This window comes from Ambystoma mexicanum, chromosome 6p (assembly GCF_040938575.1).
Source record: "Ambystoma mexicanum isolate Mex_15411 chromosome 6p, UKY_AmexF1_1, whole genome shotgun sequence".
In the NCBI taxonomy this organism is placed as follows: Eukaryota; Metazoa; Chordata; class Amphibia; order Caudata; family Ambystomatidae; genus Ambystoma; species Ambystoma mexicanum.
This window is the reverse complement of record NC_090935.1, coordinates 1,373,675,073-1,373,692,099: the sequence shown is the minus strand read 5'-3', so window position 1 is coordinate 1,373,692,099 and position 17,027 is coordinate 1,373,675,073. Positions and strand designations below refer to the sequence as shown.

The following is a 17,027-nucleotide window of genomic DNA, read 5'->3' as shown; positions in this document are numbered from 1 at the left end:
CGTCTGACCAGGCGTGCAGAGCGCCACCGGCGACCAGAACTCTTAATGCCGTTGTTGCCTTACCGCCACTATCGTAATGAGGCCCAATGTATTTCAAGGTGGGTACATCCTATTGGTAAGCTTTAGAAATTATAAAACGCTATCAACAAGCAGAACATGATGGTAGCAACAGTACTGTTATGAACGGTACCGCTGCTACCATCCTCCCCATTCCCATTGAGCCCTATGGGCGCTCAAATGGGAATGGGGACATACCGGCTCTGGGTCCAGCTCAAGGGGAATTACCGGGCCCGCCAAGGTCTGAATGGCCCGATAATTCCCCTTTCGTGGGAACCGGAGCTACACCCGAGTTTGGGGGGTAGCCATGCCAGTATAAACGGCATGGCTACCTCCAACCTCGTAATGAGACCCATTGTCTCTTTCTAAATGTGTTATTGGGTTTTGCTTTCCCTGATCTGCTTTAGTGCATTTCTAAAACAGTCTTGAAATTAATACTGGTCTTTGAGTTGCTTTTCACCCCTCTCAAAAGAATTAGTTCTTTCTTAGCTGTGAATTGCTGAATGCCATTCTTAAAAGCATAATGAGTTCCATACTTGAATAGCTTTGCCATTCTTGAAGTGTATGGTTGGGTTATGCTTTCCCTGAAGTGCTTCAGAGAACTTCTAAAACAGTCGTAAAGTTCCTACTTAACTTATATTGCACTTCTGAAAAGTATCATTGGTTAAACTGTCCCTTGCTGTAATAGGTTATACTGACCTTGAATAGCTGTTGCTCTTCTTAAACTGTATTTGGGTTTTGCTTTGCCTGAATTGCTTAGTGCACTTCTAAAATAGACTGTGTTCATACTTCTCCATTAGAAGCTGAATGCCCACTAGAAAGTATGAGTTACCTTACTAGCTCTGAATTGTGTTCTTAAAAGTAGTTTAAGGATTTTAATTCAAGCCACACGCACTTTGTTCTCGGCCTAGTAGGTAACGCACAATTCAGATGCTTTTCTCCTTATCTTATGCAGATTCAATTTTGAGATGGTACACCACTCATATCACACCTTTTCAAATACACCGGGTCACAATGGACGATGATCCTGGCTGGTTTGTAAAATGCAATATTTATTAATTTATTTTAAAATTCAAAAGAAATCATACAATTTTTAATATGGGGCAGCAATCACCAGTGGGGTGATAATCACAATGAGAATGCGAGCAGTGCACTGCGTTTAACCTTCTAGTGGAACAGATACACTGCACAGCGGAATAGGAGCACTTTTTGGTTTAGGAAAGATAGCACCCAAGTTAGGATTTGCCCCTGCAATGTTCCCTCAAACCAAAAAAAATCCATTCTGAGTGGATAAACGGAAGCAGCAGGTAATCGGGATTAAAAAACAGGAAATGGAATCCAAATCTGACCTTCCCTGCCCAAATAAGAGAGAAACTGATTTTAAACCCCTTGCAATGTTATGAAATGATACTCGGAAATTGATAAATAATGAATGTGTGTTAAAAACCTTGAAGCAAATATAATTCCTCACTAAAGCAACAATGCAAAGACACTAACAATCACAAAGAATGGATTACCGAAAGCATACAGGTCGAAAATGAGTGGAAAGTTTAAAACCGATTCCAACGTGTCATTTTTCTGCAAACTTTGCAATTTACCCTATTCCCGCTTTAAATTACCCAAACAGTGTTTACTAAAAACAGGTGAAACACACCGTTTTGGAGAAGCGTTTTTGGCTAGGGGGGTAGAGGTATATCACAGGGATATTCTAGAAGGGAAAGTAAGTCTCTAGCTGGTAAATTGGAGGAGTTATACAAGATATAAAAAGGTGCTCGGAGTAAAATGAAGCCACGAAATAGGAAAGGAAACCAGTTGTGACAAGAATAGTTTTACTCTAAACTAGAGTATTTAGGCTGGGCCACCAAAGATGGACACAGTACAATCTAGGGTTGATTCGCGAGTTCAACCCTATCACCCAACCCTGGCAGAAACCAGTCCGATTACTCGAAATAGGACTAATGCCATAGGATTACACAAGACAAAATTGAAAAGACAAATGACGCTAGCACTAAAAATCAAGGGCACGGTTGCACAGATAATTCTGTCTGACAGTTTTAACAAGCTGTCACGATACGGCTAGGATGACTTAGAGAGTGAGTTAAGGACCAAGGCAAGGCAAGACAAGGTATACTATGGATTTCTATGGGGTGGTGATTTATTCTTACAGTCCACTTTTAGTTTTAGGATTTTTGGACTGTCATTGGTTCTGGTTACTACACAGCAGCACGCCTGGCAAACAGCTGGGCAGTTCTGGTCACCGGACGGCAAGGACTGGAATGGCTATTGTGGTCACTGGATACTAAAGGTCAGCTGGATGGCAGAATTGAAGCGGGCATGCAGTTAGTGGGCAGCAAGCTAGGCTTGTTCAGGAGGCAAAAGGTACCACCGCTCTCCCCTTTTTTCATGGGAGATTAGTGGGTTTTCAGAATTGAGGCCTTGCTGGGAATGGGATCAGCACTGCTTGGTTTTTGCAGTGGCCCCTGCAGTAGGGTCAGCAATGCTTTGGCCTTGTAGTGGGGTCTGAAATCTGGATGATGATGATGAATGGAACAGGAACGCAGCGCAGGAACTTCAGGAAGAGTGTGTCTGGAGTCTTGTCAGGGTCTCTTTACATAGAGCATGGTGACATCATAGACTATATTGCTGGGCCGGCTTAGCTAAGCACGCCTCTAAGCAACTGGATTGGACAATCAATGTTGGCTGCCTCCCCTAAGATGTGACTCAGTTTAGGAGGTTGCATTTTATAGTGTAAAAAGACTTCCCACAAACCTTTTTGACAAAAATCAGTCATAACAGAATGTACACATTTGTACATTTGCAGCACCTTAATAAATGGCATAATCAGGTTACATATTTTATGTAGAGCATAGCAGTCCAATCCTGCAATCTGTGAGACATTGTTTGACCCGTTTAATACTTTTTAGTAATTTTGATTTTGAGTATGAAAGATTCGGCCTAAAATTCCATAACTTTATACACAGGTGTGGTTTATCATTAGGGATGTATGCATACAAATTTGCATTGGTATCATTGATACTTTTCTTATAATCCCCAATACTTTTCCATTTCTATTCCCAAGGTGTCGGCGACTTCCACAATGTCACAAATTATAAAACACAAAATCACTTTTAAGCTGCGAGATTTGTACATTTTTATAAAGTCTTGCTGCAGAGAAGTCTTTAAAGTTTATTTATAAAAGTATTTGGAAGCAAATGGCAGTCCTTTGTCACTGGACCATTTTTTCTTTCTTCAGCTGCCACCAACTGCCACTTCCCCCAAAGGGAGGATGGGTTTATCCAGCTTGTTTGAAGGTTTATTGCCCCTTATCCACTTTGTACTTTGATGTCCCAGAATTTTTATTGAAAGAGGCCCTTGCCCAGACTGAAGTCTGATTAGCATGTGAAGTTTCTTTGTCCTTGTCAGTCAGTTTTCCAACCTAGCAATTATCACTTTTGTGTCCTGGAAGTTTATGGTGGCTCTCTTCTTTGGGGGAAGCATTAGCTCTGCCAACTAGAATAACTTGTTTTTGGAAGCTTGCAAAATCTAGCCATAACCTTTATTTTATTTGGTCCTGAATCCAAAAAAAAAGCCTGTGGAATAAAAATAGCTCATATTTGTTTCCCAGCAGCCAACCCCTTCTCATTTCTAGGCAAAGATGAGATTTCATTCAACATCGTACTTTTCCTTTAAAACTGGCATTTATTTTTCTTTGGTTTGCAAAGCCCATTTTACACATGTGGTGAAAACTGCTAGCATTTCCTTTCATATTCTATTTTGCCATCTGACTTCCGAATATTGTCTTGCAGTCACACAACATTCTGTACTAGGCAAAGGTCTCCTGGAATGGACATGTGCACAGAGCTATGATTTCTTTTGCAGGGTTCATTCCTGTGACACTTTATAGAACAAAATACATTGTTTCCCGTGCACGGCAGAAGTTTCTTGGGCCTTTTTTTCCAGATTTGGCTCAACAGAGCCTATCATTCAGGGGTCATATTGGTTTTGCTGAAGCACACTGGGGATATGAATGTGCATGGCAGGGCCTTATTAATCACAGTGGTTTAAGAAAGAACAGATGTAATTGGCATCAAAGTAGCATTTTTTTAAGGTGAAGTTTCCTTTTCAATGGGGATTTTGGAGTTTTCAGCAAAGCAACACTGCTTCTCCACTTTCTTCCTTTTGTATATATCAGAACAGACTGGCACGCTCTGTGTGTTCCCTGGTTCCATCCTGTCTGCTTGGCAGGACGGTGCAGCCATTTTTTTTTTTGTTGCTACAAAACGCAGTTTTGAGGCCATGATGCTCACAGGAGCCAGTGCAGCCATTTTGCTGCATCTGCGCAAATGCAGCTTGGTGATGTGGAGAAATACTGTTGAGTGGGTCAACATATCCTACAAATACTGGTGGCATAACGGTATCCATTCATAATAGAAGAAAGTTACATATGTTGCATGATAGCCTTGTGACAATGTTGGTCTAATTAAGTGATTCTGTAACTGAATAACACTGTACTTCAATTGTTAATTGTAATCTACAAATAACTAACCTGTTCTTATCCCCCAAGAACAGTATATTGCTTTTCTGAACGTATATCTTTAGGTTTGACTCTCCTTGAACTGCATATTGCCATTCTTAATAGTGTTATACTTTTGTTTGTATAAATGTTTATAACTTATGTGATGGTACTTCCCCAGGATTTATCTTAGTCTACTGTATTTAAAATAAACAAGGTTTTGTTTACAATACTTAGTGTATCAGTGTTTCTTTGAACCATATACATGCTACAATTTCTTTGTACTGACCTACAGCCCCCTCTCCGTCCTAAGATCAGCCTGGCTGCTCTTCGTTTTTATTATGGTATTTATTGAGCGCAGTAACAAGAAAGAGGATTCAACTTGGGAACCCTCCCATCCCCTGCACACTTTCAAATGTTTGGATTAATCCAATACAGTTGTTCAAATTGAATTATACGCATTGTACATATTTTTGTTTCTAACAAATATAGTCTGACACAGAAGTGTGAGATAAAAAATATATATTTATTGCCAAGCTATCTTATTTTCAACAAGAATTATAGTTCAGAGACAGATTATTTACAGTGCATAGAAACAAAATGGAATCAATAGATGAAGCTCAAATTGAGAAAAAAAGGAGTCCAAATTAAATGACGACGCATTTTAAGGAAGTTCTCCTCTTCTTCAAAAGGCCAAACCTGGACTCTTAAGGTAAAAGGTAAAACACAAATTCAGTAAAGAAAATATTGTAGACACAATTCATAACATATTCAATTTTACAATTTAGAAAATTTAGTGACCTTTGTTGTAACATGTCATAATATGCGTTGTAATACATGCAACATTATAAGATGAATTATGTGGTCCATGTTTGAGAGAGAAACTGAAGGTCAATTGATATACCCCTTCCTGTGAAATAGACAGTAAAACATACATCATATTATAGTTCAGTGGAATGATCCCTCTAATGGGACTTGTCAAGTGGATGGTGAAACATAAGCTAAAGTGAATATATAGGGAAAAAAGTTAGTAGTTCCTAAGCTCAATCGATCTAGTGTGGAAGTAATGCGAAAGTCGCTACCTTTGTGAGTGGAAAGTGCCGGAAACACAGAATCCGACAGTGCAGGAAAAATAAGTAGACAGACTGTCTTCGTATAACAGTTAGTTCCTAGAGACACGGCCAATTCCCAAAAGGGTACTAGAAATCTGTAAATAACATAGCCTGATCAGTGTCAAGTTCAATGTTCAAAGGAAACGGACATTAGTATGAAACAAATTGAATAACATACCTAACCAAAATGTGGATGACGGTAAATAGTCAAAAGAGGAACCCACGTATAGTGTGGACCTCGAATATCCCGCTGTTGCTGCAGTAGTGCCTCAGACTGCGGGAGCTCTGTCACGCAAATAAACAAGCTCAACAGGAATGAAGTCCTGATTAGTATAAAATACTCAGCAATCTGATATGGAGTAGTGAAAGCGTAACGTGATGTTTAATAAAGGCAAACTGAAATGTTAAAAATTACCACGATAAGGATGTGCACATGGCACAATTCTTGAAGCTGATGTCAAGATAGTGCAGCCGGTCAACAGCTGAAGAATCTGGCAGTGATGGGTTAGGTAGAGTATCAACTAAAGAAAGTGTAAGGAAAAAAGAATAATGAGACTAAGGAACTTTATCCCTGGTCCCTAGATAGACAAATGCTAATGCATTCGCGCTTACCTGGAGCGTGGGGAGACAATCCTGAACAGGGTCTGTCCAGCCGAGCGGTTTGTTGTTCACGAACCATGGAAACAGCATGTGACCATGGAGCTAAATAGAGGGCTAGAGTTATAGATAAAGAAGAGGGACTAATAAGCAATCAGGCCGAAAGGATTGGCCATCTTGAAACGAGGTTATATGTTGTGATATTGTATATCTAGAGGTTCATACTCTAACTGGGAGTCATTTTAATCGAAAAGCGCAAAAGTGTGAAATAAGATCGATTGAAACAAAAAATTCATGCGGTGGAGATACCTAGTGTAAAATATAAATCGGGCATTACAAATCCTAATCCGCACATAGTAGAAGGGGAGAGGAAAGCTAAAAATGTTTTTGGGGGTTTACCGTGTGAAATCGAATTGAAATAAGTAATGGAAAAAAGGGGTCATGAATTGGACAGAACACTCTGATCTAGGAGGGAAAAATAAATATAATTATCAAATCAAAGTAAGGTTACTGAATGACCGTGTGTAACCTCTCAGTCTATAGGAAGTGGAGGATATAAATTCACATTATACACGAAGAGGGAGACTAACCCTAGATCTTTTTCACATGGAAGACATAGTACAATGTGACAATCTCAGTCGGATAAACGCATTTAATTTACAAAAGGTCAAAATTTAATGTGATAAGTTTAAAAGAAGTGACATGCATAAGAGTAAAGAATAAGAAAAACTTTTACATTGAATTTGCAGGCAATGATTTTTATGTCAACCATCTATTAGTCTCAACAAAGTAGTGCCTTAGATCACAGTCAGACACTAGAATAGTAATGTAACTTTCAAGTTTATGTTGTTGAAGATCAAGCATTCCTTATGGACAAATTAAAATCACAAAAAACAGTTCAATGTGAAATCTTCATTTAAACCCCAGGGCTGTAAAGAGCTTAACTTGTCAATCCAATACGCCACTCTTTGTAGTAAGAGTGACTGGTAGTCACCTCCTCTTGTGGGTCGTTTGACAACTTCTAGCACCTGGTATTTTAGTTGGGCAATTGAATGTTTCTGCATGTTGAAGTGGAGGGCTACCAGTGAGTATTGGTTATTACATCTTATGTTCGACTTGTGTTCAGACAGTCTTGATTTGACAGGTCTTTTGGTCTGTCCTACGTACACTTTGCCACAAGGGCACTTCAACATATATATGACACCTGATGTCAGACACGTGGAGTAGTCTCTTAATTTGATTTTTTGACCATTCCTAGGGTGAGTCACTACATTACCTTTGATTGTGTTATTAGTGTATACACCCTAAACCGGGGAAGGTGCCTAGTTTTTTGGTGGCTAGGAAAGGTTTTCTCTTTTGGTACTCTTTCAGCTTTCACCAGCTTGTCTTATATTTTTACCCCTTTTAAAACACATCATTGGGGGTGTGGGGAACAATTTGAATAGAGCTTGATCATTGTGAAGGATATTCCAATGTTTCTTTATACTTTTTGTGATCTGAAAACTCTGTCTTGATTTTTTTGATATGTATAGAAGTGGGGTATATTTAACATCAGATTTAGGTTTCAATAAATCCGTACGAGAGATCTCTGAAGCTCTCTCTTTGGCAATTTCCAAAGTTTCCTGTGGGTAGCCTCTGTTCTGAAATTTACCAACAAGATTTGTGCATTCCTTATCTAGAATTTCTGGGTCAGAAATTATCCTTTTCAAGCGTAGAATTTGAATATAAGGTAGACTTTGGAGCATCACCCTTGGATGGAAGCTGGAATAGTGAAGCAAACTATTAACAGCAGTCTGTTTGTGGTATATAGACGTAGCAATCTTATTGTTCACAATGCTCAAGTTAACGTCAAGAAAATGTAGATGAGGGTTACCAATCTCAATAGGAAATTTGATCCTGGGGTGCACTGAATTAAGGTATTCAAAAAACTGATCTAGGTCATCTTGTGTGCCACACCAAATGCAGAACATGTCATCAATAAACCTCTTCCAGGTTAAAATGTATGCAGCCCATTTGGGGTGTTCCAGTACATGCTGACTCTCGAACTGAAACATAAAAGTATTAGCGTACACGGGCGCCATCGATGATCCCATCGAGGTACCTGATGTTTGTAAAAAGTATTTGCCCTGATATCTAAAATAGCTATTGTAAAGGATTAAATTGAGTAGCTCCAGAACGAACTGAGGATTACCTTTCACACCTGAATTAAGTAGCAACCATTCAACAGAATCTATACCTTCACTATGGGGTATTGAAGTATATAAACTACATACATTAAGGCTGAATAGTATGCAGTCTTCACTGATAGCTGAGAAATCTTGAAGTCCATTAAGAAAGTCTGTTGTGTCCTTTAGGTATGTTGATGCCTGTATAAGTGGCTGTAATAATCTGTCAATATAGACTGCCAGTGGGTCGAAGATACTCTGTCCCAGCAACAATCGGACTAAGGGGTGGATTTTGTTTATCTTTGTGAATTTTAGGGAGCCCATAGAAGACTGGTGTAATCAGACGGGATTTAGTGAGATATTGATGTGTTCTATCATTAATCCATTCGTTCTCTTTAGCTTTTAACAGAGTATTGTTAATCAGTTCTCTGATTTCTGGTAGCGGGTCCCTATCTAGTATGGCATAGGTGTCTGTCGTTGAGGAGTTCAATGCATCTTTTGACATAGAAGGATGTATCCATGATAACAATTGCTCCACCTTTGTCGGCTAGTTTAATGGTAATGTCTTCACTTTTTGCCAGTTCATCTATTAGATCTAGTTGGCGGTTTTTGATATTAATATTTATTGAGCGCAGACCTAGCTTCAAGAAGCATTGGATAGCTTTACAGAGGAATACATCAATACAGAGGCATGACAGAGCGCTTTTCAGTGGTAACAGAACAGATGTACAGCAGGGGACAGAGGAGGGGTACAGCTGTGGCGGGGAGGAGAGTTGTGGCTGGCGTCTTGCTAGTCAGGTGGTGCGGGGACGTGACAGCCTAGGTGTTGAGGAGGAGAGACTCCCTGAAGAAGTCGGTCTCGAGTTCATTTCTGAATTGGAGCAATGTGGGGATAATGCTGATGGTGACTAGGTTCCATAGTCTTGGGGCGTAGGCAGAGAAGGCTTGTTTTCTGGTCCTTGTGCAGCGGCGGGTTTCAAGTCTGCATGTGTCATGGCTTCTGATGATGCGCTGTCCACCGGATATGCAGAGTTTCTCAGTAAGGTAGCTGGGTAACTTTAGGGCGACTGCTTGTTGATGCAGCAAGACTTGAAGGTGGTTTGTATATGCAGTGGGAGCCAGTGAAGGTCGATGAGGCCCGGTGCGATGTGGTTTTATATGTGTAGACCCTTTATGAGGTGTCTGGACGCGTGTAGAACACTTTTGGGGCACAAGGGAGGACGACGGACAGCCTTTGGGGGAGTGCCTTGCCCCCATCCAGGTGGGGTAGGACCAGTACTTGAACAGTGGATCAAAAACTGTCCTGATAGAGGAAGGGCTTGACCTTTCACAGGAGGGAGAGCAGATACCAAACTGTCTGGGTTTTCTTAGCTATGTGTGTCTTGAAGGAGAGGGGTTTGTCGATGTGGAACCCAAGGTACTTGGCGCAGGAGGTGAGGTCGGGTTGAGGGCCAGGCCTGTATGTCTGGGTGTTGGGTGGTGTTGGTGAGGAGTAGAAATTCGGTCCTGGGGGGGGGTTGAACTTCAAGTATGCACTGGACAGCCAAGACTGGGTCAGCGAGACTCAGGTTTTGAGCCTATGGATGTCCTTGATGGAGTTGATCTTGAGGTATATCTGTGTGTCATTGGCATATTCGTGGATGCAGTGTTTGGCTATGAGGGCTCCATGTATAGATTAAAGATCACTGGGGAGAGGATGGAACGCTGCGGGACTCCACAGGTGATTGTTCGCATTGGCAATCTAGAGGAATCCATCTCAACAAACTGCTTGCGGTTGGCGAGGTAGGACGAGTTTGCTGATCCCCCCCCCCCCCCCCATCTGCAGATGTAGGGTGTCCTTAAGCGCCTCGTGGTCTACTGTGTCGAAATCGGCTGAGAGGTTGAGTAGAGCCTGGAGGTGCAGGGGTGGCCATCGTCAAGGATGTTGAGGGTGTTTTCTACCACCTGTATCGTTGCTGTCTGCCTGCTGCATTTGGGTCTGAATCCGGATTGGTAGGTTTGGAGGAGATTGTTGGTGTTGATGTGTTGCTGGATTTGTGCGGCTTGTGCTTTCTCGATCTTACCCAGGAAGGGAAGTTGGGCGATGGGGCGATAGTTACCTAGGTTGTCGGGCTCCAGAGTGGGTTTCTTTAGTAGACTGAAGATTTGTCCTGTTTTAGGGTTGATTGGAAGGTGCCTTGAGTTAGGGAGCTGTTGATGATCTCCAGGTAGGGAAGGAGAGCTTCTGTGGGGAGGGTCTTCAGGATGTATGCTGGGAGGATGTCATCTGTATACGATGTGGCTTTGAGGGCAGCCAGGGTTTTCTACCATGTTCTCTGTCGAGATTGTCTTGAATGTTGTCCAGGGTGTGAAGGTTTTGCGGGGAGACACACGAGGTGGGTCTGTGGAGGCAGAGCTGGCGTCTTATCTGCTGGCAAATCTTGCTGATGTTGTCGACAAAGGTGTTTATGGCTGTGGATTTCTCGATGGAGTGAGGATATGGCAGGGTTGGGTAGCGTGTTGAAGCACTGCTTGACTACTTTGAGGGGGACTATGCTTTTGTTGCCCGCTTCTGCTATGGTATTCTGATAGTCTGAGGCCTTGGCTGTGCTGATTGTCGGCCGGTTGCTCGGAGTTCCTTGAGGAGCGCCAGGTTGGACTGAGTCCTGGAGCACCGCCAGGTTTTCTCTTATTTCCTGATGACTCTTTTGCTAAGGTTGAGTTCTTGCATGTACCAGGGTGTTGACGGTTTTGGTTTGCAGGTGCGTTGTTTCAGAGGCGTGTGTTGGTCATTGGAGGCCGAGAGTGTGGCGTTGAGTGCTTCCAGTAGAGTGCCCAGTTTGGATGTGGGTGTTCGGTCCATGCAAGGTGTAGGTTGACAAGGTCTTCTGTGAGGGCTTCCACTGGGAAGTTGTTGAAGGACCTAAAGGTTTGTCTGTTGCATTTCTGCTGGAAGTGCTTGACTGGGGTGTTGTGCAGAATGTTGAAGGGCACGGCTAGGTGGTCAGACCAGTCAAGCGGGAGAGGAGTGCTGTAGTGGAGGGAAGACAGTACGGTGATGATTAGGTCGAGGATGTTACTTTTCTCGTGTGTTGGGTCTTGCGTGTTTTTTGTGAGGCTGAGGGTGTTAAGAAAGTTGAGGAGAGCTTCCTTCGTTTTTGGTGGCCTTGCTGCCTGGGAGGTTAAAGTCTTCTAGGCAGATGATGTTTGCATGCATGAGGGACCTGATGGTGACATGGTCGGTGAAGCCTCCCATGAATGCGGTGTTGGGTCTGGGTGGTCTGTAGATGAGATGAAAGGTGACTGTCTGTTGGGTAGAGCAGGAAGTGGCAGGAGGAGACTTCGAAGGAGCCTGTGTTGTCGACATCATGTCTGGTGCAGGGCCACAAGGTCTTGTGTATGACTTAAAGGCCTCCGCCCGTCTTGTTCGGCCAGTCTGTTTGGTGTTAGCCGTCGGTGACAAGGACGTCTAGGATGTGGGTCAAGGTGGGTGTCAAGCAGGTCTTGGTGATGAAGATGGCGTCAAGGTCATGTGTAGTGATGAGATCAGCAATGTCTGCTGTATGGGTGATAGCTGAGCTGGCGTTAGCGAACATCAACGTTTGTGTTCTGAACGGTGAGGTAGGGGTGTCACGGTATTAGTTTTATGACGGTACAATAACCTTCTTGCCAAATGACGGTATATCATGGTTATCATGGTATAGCAACTGGAGTTAACTAATCTTAACAAATATTTTCTAAAAGGTCAAATTGTCAGATTTATCATCACAAACAAAACCAGGCACCCAGAGCCAGAATTGGGCTTTTCAACATACTTTCCACTGAAATGCCACCCCTTGCTTCCACCAAACACACGTGTGGAGAGGAGGGGGGAGGAGAGCCCTGCTGCGACTGGCAAAGTGAACTGACTAGCTTTTCTTAGGTTGTCATTTAGGCTTTTAGCTCCCCCACTGGCTACTGGTGAAGATGAACATGTTGCCATCTTGATAACCTGCATGCCACAGATTAATGGAGTCTGATGGTAGTATACGCTTGTGCGCATGCACGCACGCACGCACGCACGCCCGCCCGCACTCTTTACGTTGCAGCCTTTAGTTTACTTCCGGGCCAAAAGGTGTTCAGTAATCAGAGACATGTTACCCTTTGGTATGGCAGCAGGGAATACCCACAGAGATGAGTAAATTTCGCAGTGTGATTTATTATATGTAAATTCAATGATAGAACCAGGGAAATCCCCATTGTCATATGTTTAGAAAACATTATCCATTATAAATATATAAACCCCCAAAGCCGCCAAACCAAAGTCCCGGGAGTATAGCTTAGCGGCAACGTGCGCGCATTGGAAGAAAGACGACACGAAGCAGCACAGGTTCGATCCCCGGGTCCGCGCTTAGAAACCTCTGGGTGTTTAAGTGTCTTATAAATATGCAACTAAGACAAAAACAATTTCTTTAACAGCGCCTCGATGCCCGCAGGCTGTGTGAGCGCTTTAAAAGAAAAATGTAAATAAAAAAAAAAGTAAACACTTTACCTTCTTGGCACTGTATTTATTCTTCCTATTGCTAACATACTGATTTTGTGTCAGGCACGTGTGGTTTATGGAATGGCATTAAAAACTGCTCAAACTGAAACTACTTGGCAGACGGCACATCCAACAGTGCAAGACCAAGACTGCGCAGCACTTGCTTACTGCAGCCTTTCCAAATCAGATTGAAAAGCACACTTAACGGTATGAACGGTATACCGGTATAAACAATGTGACGGTTATTGTTCAATTAAGTGGTTTACGGTATCTTTAACTGTATACCGTAATACCGTTACATCCCTACGGTGAGGAGGTGCTGTGGGGGTTTGAGGCTGATGTGGGAGAGGTTGCTGCATTGCAGAGTCCATGCCTTAGAGAAGGGGTAATTCGTTGGCATTGCCTGGTGATGGTGGGGGTGGCCTGTGGGTACGGAGGGAGAAAACGCATGTCAGAGCATGCTTGCCAGTGTCTGAGCAGGGGTTCGGGCCCTGGGTCCTGCCGGTCAAAACAGGAGTTTCCCTTTTCTTCGCCTGCCCGTCACTGACAACTGGGTGAGAGACGACCTTGATCGAAGAGTTAAGGGACGAAAGGAAGAAGCAGGGCTGAGGTGGTGTGTGAGGCTTAGGCCAGGTGACCTAGATCCCCTTGCACCTGCTCACCAAATGCTCTATCTACGCTACCAAATGTTCTGAAGTGGGAACAGCCTTCTACTAAGAGTGGAGTTTTGTACTGCCTCAGATATGGTTTTAGAAGTGCTTGGACTTTAGGAAAACTTTCCTAACGGGAATCAAAGCTCGATCCTGCGAAAGTGAATGCCTTATGTGACATTTTTTAAACTAAAAAGGTCAAAGAACAAGTTGGCCAAAGGACGGAGAGCGAAAACCACATCTCATAGCCGTTTTTTCATTATATTGCTCTACAAATGCCATTATGCAACAAAATGGTAGTCCAATGAAAAATACAGTAGAACTTAATCCAATGCCACCATCCATCTTTGGCTCCTCAACGGCTTGTGAACGGAGGATAGCACAGGGGCAATGCGCTGGTCTTGGAAGCAAGACCACGCAGAACAGATGTTCGGATCCGCGCTTAGACACCAAACTCGGGTATGGTATAAGGCGCGTTATAAAAAAACTATTACACAAATAAAAATATCACATTTTAGTAGAGAAAAGAACACAACCCTTGCAGTATTTTTTTTTAAATTCTTTATACATTTTGTAGAATAACAAAACAGTCACTAGCAAAAAAAAAGAAAATTAGAACATATGCCTTGCAGTAATTTTTCATGCATACTACGATGGAAACTCAGTGTACAGAGCCCCTGCACTCATATGGGCTGTCCAGTGCCCCCAAAATGGGGGATTTGAGCGAGGGAAATTTGCAAAAGAAAAATCATTCCTAACTACTTGCCTGTGAGATTAAACTCCACATGACCTGCCATCTTGTGTTGCAAAAGGCCAGGTGATCGTGGAGCACGGGCTGTACAGGTAATGTCATTCATGTCCAAGATGAGCATTCTGCTTGTTAGATTTAAGTAATATGATCGAAGCAAAAAACATTGGCCTTCACTGATGTATGCTTTATTTTTGCAGCATGTCGATATTGCGGCTCTGCTGATAAAATACAACACATGTGTTAATGCAACAGATAAATGGGCATTCACTCCATTGCATGAAGCTGCTCAGAAAGGAAGGACACAGTTATGTGCGCTGCTGCTAGCACATGGAGCAGACCCAACCATGAAGAACCAAGAAGGTCAAACGCCCTTGGATCTTGCCACTGTAAGTAATAATGCCATCAAATTATTAATGGGAAATTAGGATATGAAAGAATTATAATTACATAGTTAGATGTTTTCTTAACGGAAAAGAGCCAAATACATTCACATGTTTTATGCAACATAGCCTATCCACATTATACGTTTGAGTACTGTGAATCAAAATTGTCGATTTTCATTGTCTACTGTTACCCTGAATACCTTGTGTGGTTTGCGCTCTCAAACACCAGTTTGAGATCCCCTCTTATGGAGACCTGGTCCTGACCTCTGATAGCACTATTGCAGTTTTGATATTTATATTTGAGTATTTATAAGGCGCACTGTACAACAAGAAGTGTTTCTAAGCGCCACAAGGCAACAGAATGGGGGGGGAGCCTGCGGGGGTGCAAGGAATGTAAACCGTAACGGTCCTACTAGGCCTTGTTGTGACATTCATATCATGCAAGTGCAGAAAACAAGTGCAAGAGTAGAGAAACGGGAGGGTGGGTGGTGGGGAGGCATAATGCAGGGCCATAACAGGGGGGCAGAGGGCCTGGGCCAGGCAAGTGCTTGGGCGGGGGGCCAGGGAGCGGAGTCTGAGGGGAGGGGGCAAGTGCCAGGGGGGGATGGACCACACTCAGGGGGTGGGGGTGCTAGAAGCATGCCGCCCAGGAAGGTCAGGGATGTGACCCAGGAGGTTAGGTGGGTGCTGGTTCAGACTGGTCGGGAGGGCCTGGTGCACTATATGACTCATGAATGAGCCATCCCGCTAGTCAAACGGCAGGGGGCCTTTAGGGAGGGGGGGGAGGAGGTAGAGAGAAGCATCTTGAGAAGCTTCCGGAACTTAAGGATGTCCGGCTCAAGTCTGAGAGGGGCATGGAGGCAATTCCAGAGGAATGCACCTGCAGAAGAGACAGCTACCCCCACTCTGTTTGGAGAAACGTCTGATCAGCAGAGAGTCGGAGCTAAAGGGCCGAAGGATTCTAGCAGGGAGGCATTTAGGAAGAGAGTATGATGTAGCAGGGTCCCAAGCCCCTGACTGCCTTGTGGATGACGCAGAGTGTCTTGAATGTGATCCTTATAGCCACCGGGAACCAATGGAGAGATTTAAGGGCTGGAGAGATGCAGTCCCTGGGCTTGAAGCCAAGGATAAGTCTTGCAGTCCTGTTCTGGATTAGTTGAAGGGGGCGAACAGTGGAAAGAGGTACATTGAGGAAGAGGCTGTTGCAGTAGTCCAGCCTAGAGAGAACCAGATCCCTGGAGACATTGAGTTTCTGGGGAAGGTAAGGAAGGGGAGAATACTTCTGAGGAGGAGAAACTGAAAGTGGGCCTTCTTGACAAGTTCTGTGATATGAGGGGAGAAGGAGAGAGGGGAGTCAAGATGGTGACAAGGTTTTTTTGCCTCACTGGATAGTATTTGTGTACTTTAAGTACACTACTAAAACAAGGCATTTATACAGCTTCAAAGTTTAAGATTAATAGATCTTTCTTACATGGTGTACTTAATCTCTTTGAAAGAATAGAAAGGACCTAAGTGGCGGTGTCCTGTCAACAATAGAATCCATGCCTGGAAACAAATAAAGGTAAGTGGGGCCCAAGTTTGTGGCCAAGTCGTTGGTCCCCACGCAGGTTTTTGAAAGATGGCCATAACATGCAACAGGCCTCGTCCCGGTCGGTTCTGCCAACTCCTGTTGAAATGTTATTTGCAAGAGTCCAGCTATTAAACGAAAACACATTTTTTACAATAATCATATGCATACTTTGTCCATAAGAATGTTTTTAGGAAATCCTCTAGTGATGATTCTTGACTTTACATTTGTTTTGCTAAGGCCACCAAGCAAGTATTTTATTTTTTGTTTTTTTTAACATTTATTTTATTCCCGCAATCCTCCCCACCCCCCCGGCAGCCCCAAGGTTTTGCACCATGTGTTTCTGTTAAGTGTACACAGGGGGGGGGGGGTGCTGCATGGCAAACATATAGGTGTGTGGGAATAATTGAAAAATGTATTTAGTATCTGTTGAAGAGAAGTTTAAGACCCCATTCAATTTTTGGGGTTTTCATGTCCCTTAACTTTTTGTATTTTCCTGCTGGCTTTCCTGGATCTTTGACCACTTTCCTGCGAACAGAGGGACTTCTACTGAAGTACTGTTCCCTCTGCAGCCCTTTTCATTTGCTATTTTATGGTAGCATTCAACCTCTCCTGGCGCAGTCTAAAACCTGGAACTTTAACTAGTGTTCCAGTGGGTTAATTACTCTTTGGCTGCACCTGTGGGATAGAACTGGTGCCATCCGGGCTTCAACCCATAACCACTCATGGCT

At 43.2% G+C, this 17,027-nt stretch overlaps 1 protein-coding gene across 3 annotated transcripts in view; it reads left to right on the top strand.

Moving 5' to 3' along the window:
* TNKS (tankyrase) overlaps positions 1-17,027 on the top strand; it is a 2,071,987-nt gene that overhangs the window by 1,423,139 nt on the left and 631,821 nt on the right. For all 3 annotated transcript variants that reach the window (XM_069626094.1, XM_069626093.1, XM_069626092.1), the window contains one exon: positions 14,544-14,732. In XM_069626094.1, the coding sequence (XP_069482195.1) occupies positions 14,544-14,732 (189 nt within the window). The remainder of the gene's footprint in view (positions 1-14,543; positions 14,733-17,027) is intronic.